Source organism: Helianthus annuus, chromosome 4, assembly GCF_002127325.2.
Source record: "Helianthus annuus cultivar XRQ/B chromosome 4, HanXRQr2.0-SUNRISE, whole genome shotgun sequence".
NCBI lineage: Eukaryota > Viridiplantae > Streptophyta > Magnoliopsida > Asterales > Asteraceae > Helianthus > Helianthus annuus.
This window is the reverse complement of record NC_035436.2, coordinates 202540731-202563119: the sequence shown is the minus strand read 5'-3', so window position 1 is coordinate 202563119 and position 22389 is coordinate 202540731. Positions and strand designations below refer to the sequence as shown.

Sequence of the window (22389 nt, the reverse complement as noted above, 5' to 3'; positions counted from 1 at the left end):
CACCACCATCACCACCACCCACTTAGGGGTGTTTGGGTTCCTTCTATTTCAACTTATTGACTTATTTGAGGCAAAAATGACTTTTCAAAGTGTTTAGAATTCCTTTGTCTGCGAGTGAATAAGGAACTATTGCAATTTCATAATATAACCAAAGCTACTAAGGGACCGGTTGAAGCAATCGTATCGGAAGGAACTTCTTGAGGTGTTGGCATGGCCGATCTAAACTCTAAAATTATCCTCCAGCAGGCCAAGATCCGCTCGCCGGAAACACGAGATTCAAGCTTTGAGCTGGACCGGCAGCTGCACGACAACCCTGCCCGTCACCGGAAACTTGTGCCCGACAGCCACTCATATCGGGTACACCATCGAACCGCATTACGTAGCTCCCTATCCAATTTGCGGTTTCCATTTTAGTTTGAACATTGATTTGTCCTGTTAATGAGCTTTGAAGAGATTTTGAGGGATAATTAGCAATTAGCATCCACAAGAACATGAATTTCTACATTCATTAGTATAACCATGATCACATACACAACATATAGTGGTTTAACATTTAAAAAAACAATTTAATGAAGATATAACTTAATCTGAACCCAGAAGAAGCTCCGGAGATTGCCGGTGGCTCGAGCTTTCGTTCGACTACGGCGCTGATGTCACGGTTCAAGGAACGTCCGATTCGTTCATGGAGGCGAATAAGTCCGGGCATGTGGTGGGAGATTGGAGGTGTTGATCTAGTGAGACTGAGGCAGATAGTTGTGGTTGGTACGGAGTAGATCCGGCACCGGCGGCGAAGGTTTAAGATGGGTGGTGGTGGTGGTGGTGTAAGGGTGTCCGGGGCACCCTCGGTGACCCCATGCGGGGACCGGTTTTACCGAGCGGGGAGGGTGCCGCCGAAGGCGGATGGAGGGCAATCGGGGAGGTGGGTCGGGGTGAAGTCACCGAAGAGGGAGAGATGAGATGGTGGGGCCAGCCTCATTTTCAACCAATCAAAACTTTTACTTTTTTTTTTTGAATAAAAAAACAATTCCCCTAAGGGGGGAGGGCCGCCATCAAATTAGGGTGCGAGGGGAGTTTAAGAGGGGAGTTGACGTGACATAAACGGATTGGGTGTGCATAAGAGAGGGGACTCCCGGGAGTGCCCCTCTCACCCAAGTCTGATGAATCATGAATGATGAGACGATGGCTTGGTGAGGGTTGGTTTACTGGAGATTGAGATGTGTTTGGTGGGGCCCACCTGAGTATTTTATTATTTAGTTTTTGTTTTTATTAGTAAGGGTATATTTGTAATTCTATATGGCAATACATGGACTATCCGAATAACAAATGAGCGAACCACAAAAAACATACCTGCTATTTTTAAAATATAGGGACTAAACGTGAAAAACCGTGAAAACAGAGGACCATCCGAGCAATTAACTCCAATCTTAATTAGTTGAAGAAACATTAACTAGATTCAGAAGATCTGAAACACAAAAGCAGCACCTAACTCAGAGAGTGACTTCCAGCATCTCCCCCTTTCATCTCAAGCAACCCACAAAGTGGGTGTTTGGCATTCCTTCTCAAAATGACTTATTAACTTATATAAGTCATAAGTGAGAAGTCAGAAATTCTGACTTCTCAAAAATGACTTCTCACACACACAAAATCCTCTGAAATAAGCTAACCCAAACACTCAAAAAACAACTTATTAACTTTTATAAGTTAATAAGTCATATAATTTCTCCAAAATAAGCTAACCCAAACACCCCCAAAACCCATCTACACTCCATCCACCCCCCCCCCCACCCCCCCACACACACAGTCATCTTCTTTAGTTGAAGATCTACCTTTGGATCCAACCATTTCCCCCAATGGCTTTGAAGCTCTTCTTAATCTCCTTCATTCTAACATCACTCATCTTCACAATGCTATACATATCCACCTACTTAACTTCATACAACAACAACAACATCCCAATACTCCTAAACCAATCACCACTTTCAACTCTAGTAATCCCCAAATCTATCAACAACACCAGACCATACCCAGTCTCATTCGCCTACTTGATCTCCGCATCAAAAGGCGACACTTCTAAACTCAAAAGAACCATCCACGCCCTCTACCATCCAGCCAACTTGTACCTAATCCACCTGGAACTCGACGCAACACATGACGAACATCAAGACATTGCAACATTTGTTTCAGACAATAAGGTTTTTCAGGTCGTTAGGAATGTTTTTGTTGTAGGTAAGCCTAATAGAGTCACGTACAGAGGGCCCACAATGCTTGCAACCACTTTGCACGCTATGTCTATGCTGTTAAGGATTCACGATGCCAGCTGGGATTGGTTTATTAATCTTAGTGCTTCTGATTATCCTTTAGTTACTCAAGATGGTACGGTGAGTGAATGTTGTTTAGGATCATGTTTTGAACAACAGATTCATGAATTGTTGGTTGTTTATTGGTGGATTTGTGATTACCCTTTTCAGATCTGATATCTGCGTTCTCGGTGATGCCGAAACATTTGAATTTCGTACAGCATACGAGTCGGTTGGGTTGGAAATTGTAAGACTGACTGACTGAGTTGGATAGTTTCTGTTTGACTTTTAAGAGTGTTTATTGAGTTGTTTGATCTTTTGCATTGGCTTATGCAGGAACAAGAGGGGGAAGCCGGTTATGATTGATCCGGGTCTTTATAGTTCGAATAAATCGGAGATATGGTGGGCGATCAAGCAAAGGACTCTGCCTACTGCTTTCAAGTTGTATACAGGTTTACTTTTCTTTCATTTCTAGTTCGGTTTGGATCTCGGATCTTTATTTGATCTTTAATCGCTTTTTTGGGTTGAATTATACTTATAAGCAAGAATTGTATGATTATTTGCAATAAAGAGAAATTTTTGACATGTATTTGATGTAATATTTCGGGTAAATCTAAACTTGGCGGGTCGAGTCAAATTTAGGAAATGAAATTGAGTGAATAATAATCGAAGTGACTTTATAATAATAAACATGTAAATTTAACAAATCAAAGATTTACGCGTTGTTACAATATAAAATGAAAATGTTTAAAATTTGGGAAACAGTCGGTATGCCAAAATTGGGGCTCCGCTAGCTGACTAGCATATAATGGAAATTGGATTTGACAGTCGGGCAAACCGTCCAAGCTTTAACGAGCCCGAGTCCAAGCTCGAGAGCTACTTGTCATCGGCTCGGTTAAAAACTCGAACGAGCCGAGCTTTAATGAGCCCGAGTCCAAGCTCGAGAGCTACTTGTCATCGGCTCGGTTAAAAACTCGAACGATCCGAGCTTTAACGAGCCCGAGCTCGAGAGCTCGTTTAGTTTTCGAGACCGAGCTCGAGCCTGAAATACAAAGCTCGTCTAGGCTCGCAAGCCTAAGCGAGCCCAAACAAAATTTTAATTTTTTTATATATAATATAATAATAATGATGATAACATTGGCGAACCGAGCTTGAGTCGAGCTTTGGATTGTATAATCGACATAGAAACGAGCTTGAGCCGAGCTTTTAGCTTGTTTAAGATTGTTCTCAGAATAGCTCAAGCTGAGTCGAGTCGAGCTCGAGCTTTGGGTTTTACTCACGAGCCGAGCTCGAGCTCAAATAATTAGGCTCGAACCGAGCCGAGCTCGAGTTTCATAAAAACATGACGAGCCCAGGCCCCAGCTCGAGCCAAATTGAGCTCAGGCTCGGCCCGGCTCGTTTACACCCATGGATATTGTTATTTTCAGCAACTATAATTATCAAGATCCTATTCATGTATCATTAACACTCACCTGTATATAAACACAGGTTCAGCATGGACTATATTATCAAGATCATTTGCAGAATATTGCATAGTCGGTTGGGAAAACTTACCACGAACGCTCCTACTTTACTACACAAATTTCGTTTCATCGCCTGAAGGATACTTTCAGACCGTCATATGCAACTCAAAAGACTACAAAAACACCACGGTCAACCATGATCTTCATTACATTACATGGGACACACCACCAAAACAACACCCGAGGTTGCTTGGACCCCGAGACTATAGAAAAATGGTTCTTAGCAGTCGCCCATTTGCAAGAAAATTCAAGCACAACAATGTGGTTCTTGATAGAATTGACCGCGAGCTACTCAAGAGACGTCCTAACCATTTCACCCATGGAGGGTGGTGTTCTGCAGGTGCTGGTAAGCATCAAACGTGCTCGAGTTTGAATAACAACGGGTTTGGTGTTTTGAAGCCTGGGGCGGGTGGCCGAAGGTTGAGAACATTGCTAACAAAGTTGACATCTAGTCCGAATTTTAGGAAACGTCAATGTAAATGATTTTATGTATGATGATAAATAAGTCGCGGCTGGCCGCTCACGATTTATAAGAATATTCAGCTTGTAGCATTAGAATTTCTTGGGGGGAATATTTGTTAATTTTTGGTGGTTGATGGTTTAGGACTATATACTATTCATGAATAATGTATGGTTTAGATTGAATTCAAAGTACCCTTTATATTTGGTTTTAGTTATGCCAATTATGGTTAAAAACATATCCCATGACAAATATTTCCTCTCAAGTAGTTTATGTTCGCTTGAAACTAGTAAGACCACCAACATAAAACTTATGTGAATACGCAAGTTGTGTTTGGATTTAAATAAGCCAACGTTCATCGATTGGCCGATAACACTCTCAACTTTCGATTTGTACGCTAGCACTCCCAACTTTCAACTTATTGGTCGATAACACTTCTAACTAACAGAACCTTAACATAGTTAGCTGAGAAATGATAAATCAAAACACAAGAAGTAATTAATACAACCATCAAATGATAAATCAAAACACAAGAAGTCTACTACACCACCAAACTAATAATCAAGTTTAACTAACTTAGATATAATTATCCCCAAAATTGTCTTAGAATGTCCATATTTTAGCTAACTAGGGTTTCAAGTTTTCAATATGTTTAGATTAAAGGTTTGTTATTTTTTTAATATAATCAAACGAACATGAACGAACGTAACTGAATATATTACCGAACGTTCACGAGCACAGTCGAACGAACGAGACTTGTGTTCGTGTTCGTTCGCTAAGCTATCTGAACAAAATTTTTTGTACGTGTTCGTTCGTTAAGCTAATCGAACGAACATAAAACGAACTTCCCGCCAAACTGTTTACGAACTGTTCGTTGAACGTTCGGTTCGTTTATAGCCCTAGGTATGGTATAAATTGACATGTAATATAATTTGAGTAAATAAAAACTGATGTGTAATATAATTTGACTAAAGAAAAACCGAAGTTTTACATAATTAAAAAAAAAATTGTTTACCCAAATTAATCAGTTTATTTTATTGATATTCATTGAATGTTTTGGGTGTATATATATAATATGGGTAGGGATAGTGTACATTAATTTAGAAGTGTGAGAAGTGTATTATAACACTATATATAACACTATATAACACTGTATAACACCATATAACACTATGTAACACTATATGACACTATATAATAATATATAACAATATATAACACTATATATCTATCATAGACATGCTATCAGACAAAATATAATGTTATATTTGTTATATAGTGTTACATAGTGTTATATGGTGTTATACGGTGTTTATATGGTGTTATATAGTGTTATAATACAGTTCTCACACTTCTGTATTAATGTACAGGATCCTCTACCTATATAATATAACACGTATCGTTATCTACTTGTCTAGTAGGGGGTCGCTGTTATATATTGTTGTTACTCGTAATTAAAAACTAAAAAGTGGTTGGTTAGTTAAAAACTATAAAGTATTTGGTTAAGCTATATCCACCTGCCAATGATATGACAAAAAACCGGTGTGGATTTGGTGACCCGGTTTATTTGACTATACTGGACACTCGGTATTATTTTTAACATTTTTTATCTTTCTTTCCAATTTCATTTTTACCCCTCAATGTTTCCATACATCAAGTTAATATCCCCCATATCATATACCTCATAAATATTTGTAAATTGATTTTGGTATTAAAAATCCTCAAGTATAATAGTTATTTTAGAGATCACTAAATTGAAATATTTATAGAACATTTGTTTGGTTGTAAATTATAAACTTACTTTTAATCTGTATATGCTTTTAAGATTTGATAATTAATAGAACAAAGTACTATTTTGATTAATCTTCTTTTGAAAATCACGATAAATTTGAGTTTATAAATTATATGAAAAGGTAACCCATGTATCAATTTATCTAAGCCCGTATCATCAAGCCTGGATTGATGGGTCATCTAGATTAGAATTTAGCGTGTCCCATCTTTAAACTCTCGACCAGCATATATGAAATCATGAGGCTTAAGCGTATAGACTTGTACCATGGCAACCATATACTTGAACGGTGATTCCGGGTGAAAGGTACAATAGCTTTTAATTTGACACAACCTTACCTATGACACATTAAATACGAAATCTTAACAGTGACAGAAAGGATCTCGTAAGCAAAGGAACCAACGACTTAGGCAGAAAAAGTTGTTTGGACATCTAGTATGGTGTTTCGTTTGTTCCTTGTGGCGACCGATGAGCCTAATGGCTAATGGATATTGCTTGTGTGGCACACATACCAAAAACATCCCCACTCATCATTCTACAAACACCACCCCTACAACACTCCATGGAGTCATCAATGCAACAACTAATGTTTGACAACTTTTGAATGGTTAAGTGCTGAATCAGTAAGATGTATGAACCATTAAGTGCCAAATCAGTAAAAGGTCTGAACTATTAAGAGACAATATAATGCTTAACTGTTCAGAGACAAATGTCTGACCAATTCAGATTAGATGTCTTAACCATTCAGACTCACTATAATGCTTAACCATTCAGAGGCAAATGTCTAAACCAATCAGACATCTACTAGCGAAACAAACAATCTGAACCATTAAATGCTGAACTAGTAAGAGATCTGAACCATTAAAAGCCCCATTAAAAGCCCCATTAAAAGCTAAACAAAAACTCCTTGCTTGAACCCGAATAACACCACATAAGCTTGGCAACATTTCTTTACATAAACTCTAAGCCATGTGAACACCTTGCTAACTTGCAACCAAAGCAAATAAACGAATCCTAGGGGTCAAAACAAAACCCAACCCATACATTAGGGACCTTAACAACAATTAAAAAAATAAATAAAAACAAAAACACACCACTTTTATCATCATTACATCAAACCCCTTCCCCACCCTCTTTATTTATTTTCACAAATTTCGCCGGAGATTCTTCAATCACCGCCAAAACCCTCCGATCACTTTTCCGGCGAAATGGCGGAAGCCAACCGGCCGGAGATTCAACTCAAAATCAACTCCAGACGCGGTATCGGAACCGGAAACATCATCCACCCGGTCGAAATCGAGTCATCACCGACACCTTTTCTGGCGGCAACAACCGCCGGAAATCAAACGCAAACACCGTCACCGTTTCGAGAAATTAAGCATTTTAAGAAGTGGTTCCCGTGGTTGATTCCTAGCTTCGTTGTAGCAGATACTGTGCTGTTTGTTATTACTATGTATGTTAATGATTGCCCTAAAAATACGGTTTCTTGCGTTGCTACCTTTTTGGGGAGGTTATCGTTTCAGCCGTTCAAAGAAAATCCGCTTCTCGGACCTTCTTCTTCCACGTAATTCTTCTCTTAATTTCTCTTTTTGTATGTTAGTTGTTTATTTATTGATTATGGCCCTAATTGATGTTAGTTTAAACCTAGATTGTTAATTTACTTGAGAATTTAGGGTTTATTATAAGGGAACACATGTACTATTAATCACATCACATGTTAATTATTTTTTTTTAAATTAAAAAATCTATAGCAATATATCATATAGTCACATGAAAGCGAATAGAAAGCTCGTTAATATGGTGTAATTTTTTTAAAAGATATTTATGTGTGAAAAAGTCACGGCCGGTTAAAACTCGTCTGTTTAAAAGTCAACAATATGTTTTAAATGATTGTAACATATGTTTTAAAAGTTGTAATAAGTTAAATACTTAAATTATATAATTATATACAATCATCCTTTTGTCCTATTTATATTTTTTTATATAGTATAAAGCAATTTGATTATTCTTCTGATATGTTATTATAGTCTAAATAGAATCGTGATCTAAAGATATCTATTAACTATAAAATATAGACCCCTCGCTCAGTCGCTTCATTAGAATTTCTAATTTATTGATTTAATCTGGCCGGTATAATATAAATAGATAATCAGAAAAAGAAGAGAACATTGTTTTTGCAAACACGAATAGAATTTTTTTTTACGGTTTTTGTAAGAAATTTTTTTTTCCTTTATCCCCGAAGGAAGGAAATAAACAACCATTTGTTAACACAATAACACAAATGTTGAAACCATAGTTGTTAAAAGTCGTCGCCTCTTGCGCCTAGGCCCAATTTCCTAGCAAGGCGAGGCGTTTGCGCCTTAAGTCAAGGCAATTGCGCTTTAATTCTCCAAGTGATGGTTCATGCGCATATTCCAGTGAGATTCCTAGATTCTGGAGAGTTTCTGGCCAAATTCTTTAAATTCTGGCAAGATTCCAGCTAGATTTCCTACTTTTATCTAACGAAAACTATTTTTCTACACTTATAAACAAGCATTTATAACTTTTGGTACTAAATAGACGATATAAAATGTTATATAATAGCTTTAGTTTTATTTTATTTGAAGAATAGTATTAACTTTCTATTATATAAGAATATTTTAAGTTTTTTTATTGTGCGATTTTTTTTTCTCAGGCCCGCGCTTTTTTGCGCCTTGCGCCTAGGCCACAGGCGAGACCTATGCGCCTTGAGTGCGCCTAACGCCTTTAATAACTATGGTTGAAACTAGTTTTAAGTAGATTTATGATATAGCTTGTTGCTTGTGGTGGAAATTGGAAAACTAAAAGTTGGCATTTATGTTTGTTTCTTAGGCTAGAGAAGATGGGGGCGTTGGATGTGAGTAAAGTGGTTGATGATCACCAGGGGTGGCGCCTGATTACGTGCATTTGGTTGCATGGCGGGCTTTTCCATTTGTTGGCAAACATGTTGAGTCTCTTGGTTATTGGCATTCGACTCGAGCAAGAATTTGGGTTTAGTAAGTACATTGGCTACCAGGTTCAAGTTTTATTTCGTTATCCCTGCAGGCATTAGTACTTAAATATTTTATGTTATTATCGTGAGTCTCTTATGTCATTATATAATATAAGTGGTGTTGATTTAGGGGGTGTTTGGGGTTGAGTTTTGAAAATAGATTATGCGTTTCGAATAATCAGAATCAGATAATTAACTATAACAAAACGTGATGTTGAAAGATAGTGTTTGGATTTGATTATGTTGCTTGATATCACAATAATAAGATAATCAACTATTTGAGTGTTTGACAAATATATATTTAAAAAAATAAACAAGTGAAAATCCTTTTCTAAACGCAAATAATCAATTTTTGGAAAACTGCGTTTTGTTGCAGTAGGGGTGGAGCTGCTTTTGGAAAACTGCGTTTTGTAACTTTCTAAACGCAAATAATCAATTTTTAAATTTTTCTACCCAAACACTCAAAACTGATTATTTACGATTTCAAAACTCAATAATCTAAAAATCTCCTTCAAAACTCAACCCCAAACACCCTCTTAGAATAGGATGATAGTAAGCTAATTTTTCATTTTAGATACATTCATACATCTAAATGATGATATTTGTAAAATAAAAGGGTAAACCGAAACCTCCTTTGTCATTATAGTTACCTTATGGGGGTTGATTTGCTGTTTTGATCTTGCATATTAGTGTTGCGTATTAACTTAACTTTCTTGCTTCGTAATTTGTTTGCAGTACGCATTGGATTGCTTTATGTAATCTCAGGGTTTGGTGGCAGTTTGTTATCTGCACTATTCCTTCAGTCAAACATATCAGTTGGCGCTTCTGGTGCAGTTTTCGGGTTGTTGGGTGGAATGCTTTCGGAACTCATAACTAATTGGACTATATATGCTAATAAGGTATTTATCAAATGTAATCATTTCTCAACAAGTATGGTTGAAGACAGTGACGGATCCAAGAATTTTTTCCATCGGGTTCCTTTTGGTAGATTTTCACGAATTCTCACTATTTTTTCTAAATCATACAAAATTTCCACTATTTTTTTTTTCATTTTTTCCAAACCGGGGGATTCCCGGGAACCCCCAAAACACCCCTGGATCCGCCACTGGTTGAAGATATGTTTTCTAACAGGTTACTAACTTTATGTTCAGATGGCAGCACTATTCACCCTTGTGATCATTATTGTTATTAACCTAGCGGTTGGTATTCTGCCACATGTCGATAACTTTGCTCATCTTGGTGGGTTTTCTTCGGGCTTTCTTCTCGGGTTTGTGTTTTTAATGCGCCCCCAGTTTGGTTGGGTTAGCCAAAGATACACATCTTCTTATTCTAGGGTTGGGCCTAGGCCCAAATACAAGACATATCAACTTGTCCTTTGGCTCATTTCACTCATCCTTGTGGTGGCTGGGTAAGAAAATATGTAATTTACTTACATATATATTTACAAAGGCGGCAATAGTACTGCCACCACATTGGTGGAAATTGGGCGGCTGCCCTTTTTTTTTTAATAATGTTAGTATAATATAATATAATTATAATTGCCCTTTCAAAAATTACGATTTCGCCCTCAGTTCAAAATTATGCTTTTACCCTGAGCTCAAAATAAATTTATGCTTTTGTCCTCAGCTAAAAATTACGATTTCGCCCTTAGTTCAAAACTATGATTTTCCCCCAGTTCAAAACAAAATTTTGGTTTTGCCCCCAGCTAAAAATTACGAATTTGCCCTCAGTTTAAAATTATGAGTTTGCCCTCTTTTAAAAACTTATGATTTTGCCCTCAGTTAAAATCTGGAGTCTTGCCATCGTTTTAATTTTTTTTTTCAAAACTATAGTAGTTTTTATTTTACTTGATTTACTCAATCTAACTTTTTTGTCAAGCAGGTGTCTGACACTCGCTCATTGTTTATGACAATTTACTATTTTGCCTCCAGCTCAGGCTTCTATGGCAGTGTTTTGGTTTAATTGGTTGAGTCGATATAATTTTTTTGAGATCGTGTTACGCGTAGTATGCACAAGTAACTACAATACATGCGTACATGTTATTAAACTAAGAAATATTCGGCTTAGCGCCCGCAACGCGGGCGGGACATCCAACTAGTTAAAACACATATTTTACCTGTTTTCTTATTATTTAAGCTAATTTCTTTATTTTACATATTTGATTCATTTTTTATAGGATGATTGCGGGGCTTGTTTCACTTCTGCGCGGGGTGAACTTAAACGATTATTGTTCTTGGTGTCATTACATGAGCTGTGTACCTACTTCAAGGTGGAGCTGTGACACAAACCCTGTGTCCTGCTTGGTGAGTCATCAAACTCGTCTTTCTACCTTTGTCTTTATTAACGTAAGCGGATTTGGAACTAACGAATGATATTATGACATGACAGTCTGAGCAAACGGGTAATCAGTATACGTTAACATGCTCCAATAATGGTAAAAATGGGACGTACTGGCTGAACGACCCAAACTCGTCTCAGATACGAGGTCTTTGTAGTCAGCTTTGTCGATAATTGGTAGCAGCAGTACAATCGCCTCGTATGTTCTGTTATCTGTATGATATGATTCCCACCCTCCCTTTTTGTATTAGTTATAACGCTCAACATTTTAGTTGGTTTGGTTTATATTTTTACAAGTTATTTCTTTGATTTGTTTAGGTAAATGCATATCATAGCAACTGTTTGATTTTTTTTTTTAGTTTGGCGATGTAGATTTTAGTGTTTACTACACAAATTTTGTTTCATCGCCTGAAGGATACTATCAAACCGTTATATGACGGGTTTGGTGATAAGCATCAAACATGCTTGAGTTTGAATAATGACGGGTTTGGTGTTTTGAAGCCTGGGGCGGGTGCCCGAAGGTTGAGAGCATTGCTAACAAATTAAGTTGACAATTTGACATCTAATCCGAAATTTAGTAAACGTCAATGTAAATGACTTGTCGTCTACATTTGCTGAATCGATATGATCGATTTGATGTTTGATGATTCATTTTTTTATGTATGGGTTTGTTATTCGACACCGAATCATCCGATTCTATTGATCGATTCAGTTGTTGATTGTTGTTACTTGTTTGTATGTATCAGATCTGTTTAAGTTTACATAAATTTTGGTTTAGGGTGTGTGTTGTTTAATCGTTATCCATATGTTATAAATTTTGGTTTAGGGTGTGTGTTGTTTAATGGTTATCCATATGTTCTTGAAGACTACGAGTTGTTCTAGGGATGAGCATTTGTTATTACCTGACCCGACCTGAGAACCGACTCGACCGTAATATCATACCCAATTTACATACCCTAAATATAGGGTCGGTTCCAGTTATTTATCATATCGGGTATCTTGGTCCCAAGTATAATAACCGACCCTATATATGTCCCATGTTCAAAACCCATGAGTTGAAGCTGTTGAAGCCACTGTACAAAGAAATCACATGAACGACTAATAATGAATCATTGAACTAGGGTGTATCGTGTATGGCATTTAGGAATCAAGCAATAAGGTCCTAAATTTCAATCCATTCAACCATATTTGACAAAACATGTTACCAAATGTTGATGTGTGTAATATATTTCCTATTTTCATTGGCAAACGCAGAAAAACATAACTTTATAATTCAAATATCCAAACATCCAAAAAAATATCAAGGAATTCAAACATAATACCGAACAACAATAAAACAACACCGAATTAGTATAAGAGCATGTGATGTACCTCGTCTACGTAGGCTTGGGATGATGAATTCAACACACTAATAGCATGAAAGAATTTTAATCACACTAAGTTAATGATAAAAAAAAGCCAATGATGAATGATGGTTTGTTTTTGCCGTGAATTAATTAAGTAGCTTATAAAAATCATATCTCAAATGGGCGGCTTATACCAACTCATAACCTAGAGCCAAAAGTCTGAAATAAAAAAACCTATCTGTTACATCTTTAATAAATCGGCCCAGCTGTTTGATCTCTGTTTTTACCCTGTTTTTGGACCACCCGACCCGATTATAGTATAAATATTGAAACCAATTTTCGACCCTACCAATTCGGTTCGGTCCAGTTTAGGTGTCATTTCGGGTCGGTTATCGGTTAATATCGGTCCGGACCTATTTATGCTCACCCCTAATTTGTTCAATTCATTCCTCATCGCTATATACAATTATTTGCATGGGTGTAGCTTGGTGTAAAGTGGGGGGTGCCCCCCCCCCCCCCCCCCGCCCTCCACCCGGATGTTTCAGTTAGAAATATAAAATTTCCTTTTTGTCCGAAAATTTTAAAATTATATAGAATTGCCCCCTCCCTCCCCCAATTATTTTGCCTAAATATTTATACAATATATAAATTGGGTCCCATGACTTTTCGCCCCCCCCCTCCCCGGGAATTTTTGGTCAAGCTCCGCCACTGATTATTTGTGTTTGATTTCATTTGGTATGTTGTGAGATGCCTGAAAATGTTCACATATTAATCATAGAGTGAATCGTAAGTTTTGTCCTTTATCTTTATACCTTTTTTTCAGGCGGTGTCCTTTGTGTTTAAAATTAACGAGTTTTGTACTTTATGTTTTAAAATCATATACGTTATATCCTTTAAGCTTAACTAAGTTAATTTTTTTTAGTTAAATCATACCAAACAAGGCTAGTTTAGTCTTTTTACCATAAATTTAAAATTATTTTAATTAACAAGTAAAACAAAATGAATATAATATATAATATTATATATATATATATATATAGGGTGAAAGTTGGCTACAAAGTCTATTTCCTACAAAGTGTAGGAAGTGTTCTAAGGGTGACATGTGTCATTTAAATATTTTATATTAAAGGGTATAAAGGTAATTGAATAATTAACTTATTTATGGAAAATTTATTTCTCAAACAAAATAAGGAGATTTTTAAGGAAACAATATATCTTTTAAGAATTCAAAATTGTCAGTTATTTATAATACAAAGAACGTATACTGAACAAATTAACATGACATGCGATCACTCATGAACAAATTTTTGACGTTGTGTTTTAGCTGTTATAAGTTTATTCACGTTGTGTTTTATCAGTTACAAGTGTAAACAAATTACATTTCCGTATAACACACCGGTATAAATAGTTTAGATTCTGTATAATACACCAATATAAATAACTTACATTTCGTATAACACACCAGTATAAACGGCTTGTATTCCATATAACACACCAGTATAAACAGCATAGATTCCGTATAACACACCGGTATACACATCTTACATTCCATATAACACACTAGAATAAACAACTTAGATTCCGTATAACACACCAGTATAAAAAGATTCGATCGCCAGTATAACACACTAGTATAAACAACTTAGATTCCGTATAACACACCAGTATAAAACAGCTTCCATCTCCAGTATACCACACGAATATAAACAACTTAGACTATGTATAACACACCATTATAAAAGCTTGCATTCCGTATAACACACTAGTATAAATAGATTAGATCGCAAAAAAATTAAAGAAAGCGTATGAACATTTTTTTTGGAATAGATTATAGTGTTATTGTTCTCCATTGTTTGAATGTTCTTGAATTATGTTGGAACGAATCTTCTTTAGTTTGGATGTCTAGATCCATGATTTTAGAGATTGGTGGTTAATTAATGAAGAAATTGCTAGAATAAAGGAACTGATGGTAGTTTCTTTATTTAAAACACGATTAATGACTACAATGCCCTTCGCCCATTAAATGAATCAATAACTAAAACAAAAATATTACAAAAATGCCACCAACTAATCTCAACCATTGATTAAACACATCCATTTGCACAAAATACTTACTACACTTTGTAGAAAAAACACACTTTGTAGAGGAACCTCACCATATATATATATATATAGAGAGAGAGAGAGAGAGAGAGAATATATATGTATAGTCCTTGACTCCTTGTTTCTCTATCTCTCTCTCTTTCCCTGCTCTCTCTACCTATGTCGTCCACCACCACCAACCGCTAACAACCACCACACCCTCCACCACTCTTAGCAACACCACTGTTCTCCACCAAGCACCACCGCCCCACGTGCCACCACCCACCAGCTCTTTTTTTTAGGTTAAGATTTAATCATTCATACCACACGAAAAAGGGCAATTACAAAGCAATGGTAGGTAGTCGGGCAACAAGTTGCGCCGCCACCCCCTTTTGAATAGAAAAACCAATTCTACTAAATACAAAGTTTGAAACCTTTAGCGACGAAGAATTACTGTTAACGACTTTTTGAACCCGATTCAAGAGTCGCACAGCGTCAGGAGCGAGACCACCAATGGTATCAAACGCAAACGGGACAAATACATGTTGATTCTCCCGGCAGGCTTTCTCATGTTTTGCCACTTTGCTCGCCTCTGCCTTGTGCACCGCTTGCCCTACGACAAAGCCCTTGTCCTTGAGCCCGACAAGGGGGGAGACTCCAGTTAGATCTACACAAGCGTGTTTCCCCCTTCCCATCCAAACACAAGGATGTCCGCCGGGCGTAAAATGGACCTCCCCTCTAAGGGGTCAGTCAGGAAATTTACTGGAGCCTCCTTTTTGGCAGAGATCCCGGCCCGCTTAAGGACATCACATAACACATCTCTCACCCAATCATGCCGATATTTAAACCCTGGTAGCTCTTTACAGTGGATCGTGTGCTTGCCGAAAGAATCCAAACACACTTTGCGGCATACCGGACATGGCTCGTCAACTGGGAACAAAGGAATCATCAGTCGGTATCTAAGGATAGCACGGTATTCCACAACCGACATGTGTTGCCCCAAGCCTTCAATAGGTGCGACAGACAGAAAATCCTGACCATGTGGGGTACGTAGACATTCAAACACAACTCTTTGCCGAGGGGATAAAACAAACTTCTCTTCAAACCTCTTGATAATTTCGCCATATAACGCATTCGCCAGAATTTTCTGGGATTTAGGAGGGGCGGTGTCTTTAATGTAGAAACCGCCAATATCAAGGTCGGGAAGAGAACTATGCAAACGGTCCAACGCACTCCTGTAATCGGAGTCTAAAACATCCCCACCACATTCTCGAAGTATATGGTCTTGTAAACCCCAAGATTGGGCCCTTGAAGCCACGAAAGCATATGAAGAGGCATCATCGGCCGTACAAATCCCTAAGCCTCCGAACCGGGTCGGGAGAGAAGCCAACCTCCACTGGAGATCTCCAAAAAAGGCACCCCCACAAACAACAATATCCTCTAATGCTCCCCGGAGGCCTTCATCAAAAACAGAGACAGCTCCCCCGACCAAAGAAGGTTGACACGTTCGAAGACCAAACAGATTCACGGACACATTTAAATCGCTAGGTTGGCACTAATGTTGTGATGTTGATAGGTTTCAAATCTGGGAAATAGGGATACGGTTTCAGGTAAAAGCACCTCAGGTTAATGTATGGGTAATGTTCTTGATACGGTTGAAATTTTAGGCTGTTTAAAATCTGGGAAATAGGGATTCTTTTGTGTTGTTGATGCCCCTGCAGTGAGTGCAATGTTTGGTGGATCTCCTGAAGGGGTTGGGTATCGTGTACCATATGCTTGAAATCGGTATATGCGGAATGGTGTATGTAGGAATAATATGTCGGAAATCGTTTTACGATTGTGTTGTTGATGCCCCTATAGTGAGCTGCTATGGAAGAACAAAGAAAATTGGAATAAGAACTGGTCAAAACACTTTCATTACACTATCTCTTGCCAGTGTTTCAAAATTTCAATGCAGTGGTGCGGTGGTGGATGTTGGTGATAAAAGGGTGGTTGGTGCTGGACTGCTGGTTGAGTGGTGCGGTGCTTGCTTGTGGTAAAGGGGTGGGTGGTGGTGGAGAGTTATTTACATAAAATGGTTAGGTTATTTACATAATTAGTCTTTAAATTGTGAATGACAAAATTGCCCTCATGTGCAAAGTAAATGATCAGATCTAACTGAAAAAATTAACTGGGTTAGGCGTAAAGGATAGAACGTGTATGATTTTAAAACATAAAGTATAAAACTCGTCAATTTTAAATATAAAGGACACCGCCTGAAAAAGTGTATAAAGATAAAGGAAATAACTTGCAATTATTTCTAAATCATAGTTATCAAAGGCGCTAGGCGTACTCAAGGCGCACTGGCCTCGCCTAGGGCCTAGCGCAAAAAAGCGAGGGTATGAGAAAAAAAAACGCAGGTGAATGAAAAATTACAATATATTATGTATTAAAAATAATAAATATATCTTGTAGGTATATAAAATTAATAATACTCTCTAAATATATTTATATATAATTAGATATTAAAATTATCTAACTAGTTTAAAAAAATTAAACCTTTTAAGATAATCTACATAAAAAAATATTAACATATATAACAGTGTGCTTGCCATATAATAATTTAAATTGAAAGAAAAAATAAATTTTGTTAACATCTATTGTCACTATTGAAACAGTGTGTTCTCTGCAAAAGTCAAAACACTGAAACTTTTCTCTGCAAAACAACTTTAAGAGTAACTTTTAACAAGTCTTTTTTTTTTCAGTTCTCATCTTCTTCTTCTCTTCTCCTCAAACTTCTGCTCCCCGGTGATTCAACTACAAGTACAGATATGTTCCAGATGGAATTTGACAACAAATGCAGAAGTTCGTCGGAAATGGCAGAAATTTGGCCGGAAAAATCACCGGAAAGTCGTTTTTTGGCCAGAAACTTGCCGAAAGAACGCCTTTAACTGGGCAAGGCGACATAGCTGCGTATCGCCTGAAAATTGTGCCTAGGCGCACTAGGCGAGCACTTGTGTTAACTATGTATTAAATTCATCATACCTTTATCAACACTTCACTATGTATGTCAATGAAATACTTTTGGGATATTGGTTAAAGAATATTATGTAATTTGCTTTAGTGTAAGTTAGGGTAGTTATGATGGGATATTGGTAGTTGAATAACCGTCAATCACACCTATAATAAATACCGACAATACATGTTCATTTGAGTGTAATGTATCTTAGTGAAATCACAGTTGTTTTAGTTGCAAGTGTGAAAATGTCCGATAAAACCACACCTACCCAACGTGTTCCTTAACCTGAAGTCGAAAAGAATATATAGCACCTCCTAAAATTCAATATCATATCCGTAATCCATCTTATGTACCCTCATCCACACACTCGCCAATCACTAATCACTACAGAAGAGTTCAGGGCAAAATATAGAATTCATGCAAAAATTGGTGTGTACAAGTGCACCGAAAAAGCAACAAGACAAAAGTTGTCACACCCCAACCGATGGCGGAAACATCGTAGTGAGACGAAAACAAGATTGCTCGAGACTTCATGACGCTAAATGTGACAAGTATTTAATAAACACATTTCATTTCATTGCTAACATCAAGTACATTGTTTGAAATAGAACTACAACAAGTTTGAAACAAAATAAAATACAACAAGTATTAAAGTTTAAGGTGCGTTTCTAGGCATCCTACTAGATTTCGTGCATCATCATCATCATCAAAATCTTGCAATACGTATTAAAGTATAGTTCAATACAAAAGTATTGGCGAGTATACAAGTTTGAGAGTAGGAGTTGGGTGGAAAGTGTGTTTTTCCTAGAAAGTCTAGGAAGCAATAAGAACGCGACATGTGGCATTGAAGGATTTTATCTAAAAGGGCATTTATGTACTTTCACAATCTATTTTTATTTTAGGAAATTATCTTCAATAACTAACTATCCATAACTTTCGGAATTTATTGTTTTCGATTTCTGATCTCACGTAATATCAGTCATTCTTTCATTTTCTTGCTGGAATCTATCAGCATGTTCTTGGTACTGTGTTTTAACAGTTTGTTCTTGGTGATGTGTTTTAATAGCAAGCAGATTCATACAGCTGTGTTTTATTATTCAGATTCATACAGTTGTGTTTTAACAGCAAGCAGATTCATACAGTTGTGTTTTAGCATTCAGATTCATACAACTGTGTTTTAACAACAAGCAGATTCATACAGCTGTGTTTTAACAGCAAGCAGATGCATACAGTTGTGTTTTAGCATTCAGATTCATACAGTTGTGTTTTAACAGCAAACAGATTTATACAGTTGTGTTTTAGCATTCAGATTCATACAAGTGTGTTTTAACAGCAAGCAGATTCATACAGTTGTGTTTTAACAGCAAGCAGATTCATACAGTTGTGTTTTAGCATTCAGATTCATACAACTGTGTTTTAACAGCAAGCAGATTCATACAAATGTGTTTTACCATTCAGATTCATACAGCTGTGTTTTAACAGCAAACAGATTCAACAAATGTGTTTTATCATTCAGATTCATACAGCTGTGTTTTAACAGCAATTCAGATTCATACAATTGTGTTTTAACAGCAAGCAGATTCATACAAATGTGTTTTACATCAGCAGATTTCGCCCCAGCTTTCGATCGGCTTCCGGTAACTGTTCTGCTGCTATTTATCCTTTCCAAAGTTTCATGCTTTTTGAATCTCTTCCCTGCAACCAGCAAAATACCGTCAATTACAAACAAGAATCACCCGTAATCGCTTTGTAAAACACGCAGTACAATGAAAGGTTGATCTTACGTATATGGAACAAGGAAAATCTCTTATCTTCATCCATGATTTAAGTATTTTTGGTATGATTTTGGAGGTTTCCGAATTTGGGTTTAGAGAGAGAAAGAGAGAGAGAGGGAAATTGGCGTGAATTAAGGAGATGTGATATCTCTGACGGTTATTTTTGATTGGTTTAAAACACACATAAGGACGAAATTGCCCCTACTCATTTAAAATAATCTATTAAATATAGTTAATTATTACAAGATTGCCATTGATTTAATCTCAACCCTTAAACACACCAATCGGATGGACAAGATCGCTTCCTAGACTTTCTAGGAAAAACACACTTTCCGTAGGAACCCTACTCACAAGTTTGAATACTAGCATATGTATATAAAAGTTTGAACAATCCACATGACAAAATTGTTATCAAGAATTAACATATAACTGGCGTGCGATTATATAAGTCAATTAAAACGTGATCCCGAGAAAATATAATCTCGATGTATGTCTCGGTTTTAAATTAAAACGTGTATTTCGCGACTGATTACATATTATGCATGTATGATTAAACAAGGTTGATATAAAAATACGATTTCCATTATGATCAAAGTCTCGAGATTATAAGGATTGAAATGAAGTAAGAATTTAAGTTTCTAAAAATAAAAATGTGAATACAATTTCTAAATATGGAAAGTACAAAAAATGCGGAGCGTTACAAAAGTATGCATGTAAGATAATACCGAACAAAATAAGATAATGTTCATGACAAGGCAATAGATGAGACTGAAATAATGCAACGGATGTCGGAGCATCCGAATGTGGTGACCTTCAAGGAGAAGTTTGAAGATGAAAAATGTATTCAAGTGGTGATGACTTTATGTGCCGGCGGGGTGTTGTTCAGTCATAAGGATCGTTCACCGAACGAGAGGCGGCAATAGCCATAAGTTCTACCCATTTTGATCCAGTTTACTATTATAGTATTCTAATTAATTGTGAAAGCTGATATAGTTCTGCTAATAATTGATTGGTTAGTTCTGCCACCAAATGTCGAAAACTGTGTCTTGCATGGAGATATAAAGCCTGATAAAATAATGTGGAAGGATAAAATGATCGTGGACTTTGGAGTCTCTGTGAAGTTCACACCAGGTACGTATAATTCAATTTTAGGTGAAAAGCTCTGAGGTAAACATGCAACCCTTGCAACAAGTGATAGAAAAATTCTATGGGAAGGAGTCTGACATATGGAGTGTAAGTGTTATTTTATACCAAATAATTATTGGCAGTCTTCCCTTTAGCTTTTATACAAAGGTTGAGTTATTTAATTAACCTCCAAAATTAGTTTTAGTTGTGTATAATATATAAAGTATGTGTTTATAGGGTTATTTTTATTAATCGAACATATAATCGACCTGTCTCGGTCCTAATTAAATCTAATAACCTGTGTTTATAAACCAATAACTTCCATAATGGTGATATTTGCCATGCAGCATCGCTTGGTGAGTTGCTTGACCAGACTAAAAAACTCAGTTTTGTAGATCCAAACTTTAGTGATAATCACATGGTATGGGATCCCATATCAGAAGAAGATGTGTGTTGCATCAAAAAGATGCTTAATCGAGAGCCCGACTCTCGATTCTGAGGATGTTTTAGGTATCTCTAGCAACTTGAAATCCGATATGCAAATAGAATGTGCAATACCACAAGATGCAAATAAATGTCCAACCGTCTCTTTCTCCGATGAGCAAAAAGGTTTCAACACCTCTATTGCAAAAAAGTTGGTTACACCAGTCGAGTTGTGCCATATCTTGAAGACGTTATAAAGAATACTCAAAAAGAGGTAAACTTTCATTCAAACACGTTGTATCCAACAAAAAAATACAAATACTTATAACACGACAACACTATTTAAAGATGGTGTGTGTGTGTGTGTATATATATATATATATATATATATATATATATATATAAAAGCACTACATGGAGATTTACGAACTGAGAGAACCACCATCAACCAAGCAATTTTTTAAATTTTTTTCTTACTTTTATTTATATGTAACTAGTCTTTACCTAAATAAAATATAACTTAGAAAAAGTATATGTAGATCGACGGGTTAAATACACATATATCGTAAACTGCACATACACACACACATATATATGGGTGAGTTAACGTACAATATTCCTTAACGTAACAACACGTACGAGATGAAATTACGCACGTTATAAAACTCAAAACCATAATCACGCATGTACAAAATCAGAAATCACACATGGGGTAAAAACCTAATTACGCATTGTATAATTTCATCTCGTACGTATTGTACGTTAAAGGATATTGTATTTTAAACTTTCACTATATATATATATACATATGTGTACATTTTCATGCTACAAATATGTATCAAGGAGTAAACTTATGCCTCTCGTGCGACGACTTAGACACGTTCTAAGTTAAGCCTTTGACCCATGATTAATGATGATTCTTGTTGGTTATGTTGGAAGTTGAAGCGATGTATATAGAGAAAGTTTTGTATTACTACAAAGAGAAGTTACAAGTACAAGACAAGACATGAAGACAATGACTTGTGGGTGAGTTTGGGCGATTACAAATGATACCTGCAACATCTATTTATACTACTCTGAAGCTAATCTAGATGGTTCTTTATCTAGAGATTTCCATACTTTTATTTTATATGTTGAATTCTAGAAGCATCCATGCAAATATCCAGCAATCAAACCTTTTCAACACTGTTATAGATTCTAGATCGTTCTAGGCTAATGAGTTTG

General features: G+C 36.5%; 2 protein-coding genes across 2 annotated transcripts; both read left to right on the top strand.

Moving 5' to 3' along the window:
* Positions 1 to 1785: 1785 nt before the first annotated feature.
* LOC110938004 (beta-glucuronosyltransferase GlcAT14A) lies at positions 1786 to 4483 on the top strand. The gene is made up of 4 exons (XM_022180472.2): positions 1786 to 2373; positions 2469 to 2544; positions 2634 to 2749; positions 3786 to 4483. Exons 1-4 carry the CDS (start codon positions 1851 to 1853, stop codon positions 4301 to 4303), a joined length of 1233 nt encoding a protein of 410 aa, XP_022036164.1. The 5' UTR covers positions 1786 to 1850; the 3' UTR covers positions 4304 to 4483.
* Positions 4484 to 7170: 2687 nt separating this feature from the next.
* Positions 7171 to 11770, top strand: LOC110938005 (RHOMBOID-like protein 1). Its single transcript, XM_022180473.2, has 6 exons — positions 7171 to 7633; positions 8920 to 9083; positions 9815 to 9978; positions 10231 to 10487; positions 11256 to 11382; positions 11468 to 11770. The coding sequence occupies exons 1-6, from the start codon at positions 7278 to 7280 to the stop codon at positions 11588 to 11590; spliced, it is 1191 nt and encodes a 396-aa protein (XP_022036165.1). The 5' UTR covers positions 7171 to 7277; the 3' UTR covers positions 11591 to 11770.
* The last annotated feature ends 10619 nt before the right edge of the window (positions 11771 to 22389 follow it).

What these genes read in the sequence shown, in the direction of transcription:
- LOC110938004 (XM_022180472.2), top strand. Translation starts at nt 1,851, where the DNA reads ATGGCTTTGAAGCTCTTCTTAATCTCCTTCATTCTAACATCACTCATC. An exon ending in AGTCGGTTGGGTTGGAAATT is followed by an intron (nt 2,545 to 2,633) that starts GTAAGACTGACT and finishes TGGCTTATGCAG; the next exon opens with GAACAAGAGGGGGAAGCCGG. An exon ending in TGCTTTCAAGTTGTATACAG is followed by an intron (nt 2,750 to 3,785) that starts GTTTACTTTTCT and finishes ATATAAACACAG; the next exon opens with GTTCAGCATGGACTATATTA.
- LOC110938005 (XM_022180473.2), top strand. Translation starts at nt 7,278, where the DNA reads ATGGCGGAAGCCAACCGGCCGGAGATTCAACTCAAAATCAACTCCAGA. An exon ending in CTCGGACCTTCTTCTTCCAC is followed by an intron (nt 7,634 to 8,919) that starts GTAATTCTTCTC and finishes TTTGTTTCTTAG; the next exon opens with GCTAGAGAAGATGGGGGCGT. An exon ending in GGACTATATATGCTAATAAG is followed by an intron (nt 9,979 to 10,230) that starts GTATTTATCAAA and finishes CTTTATGTTCAG; the next exon opens with ATGGCAGCACTATTCACCCT.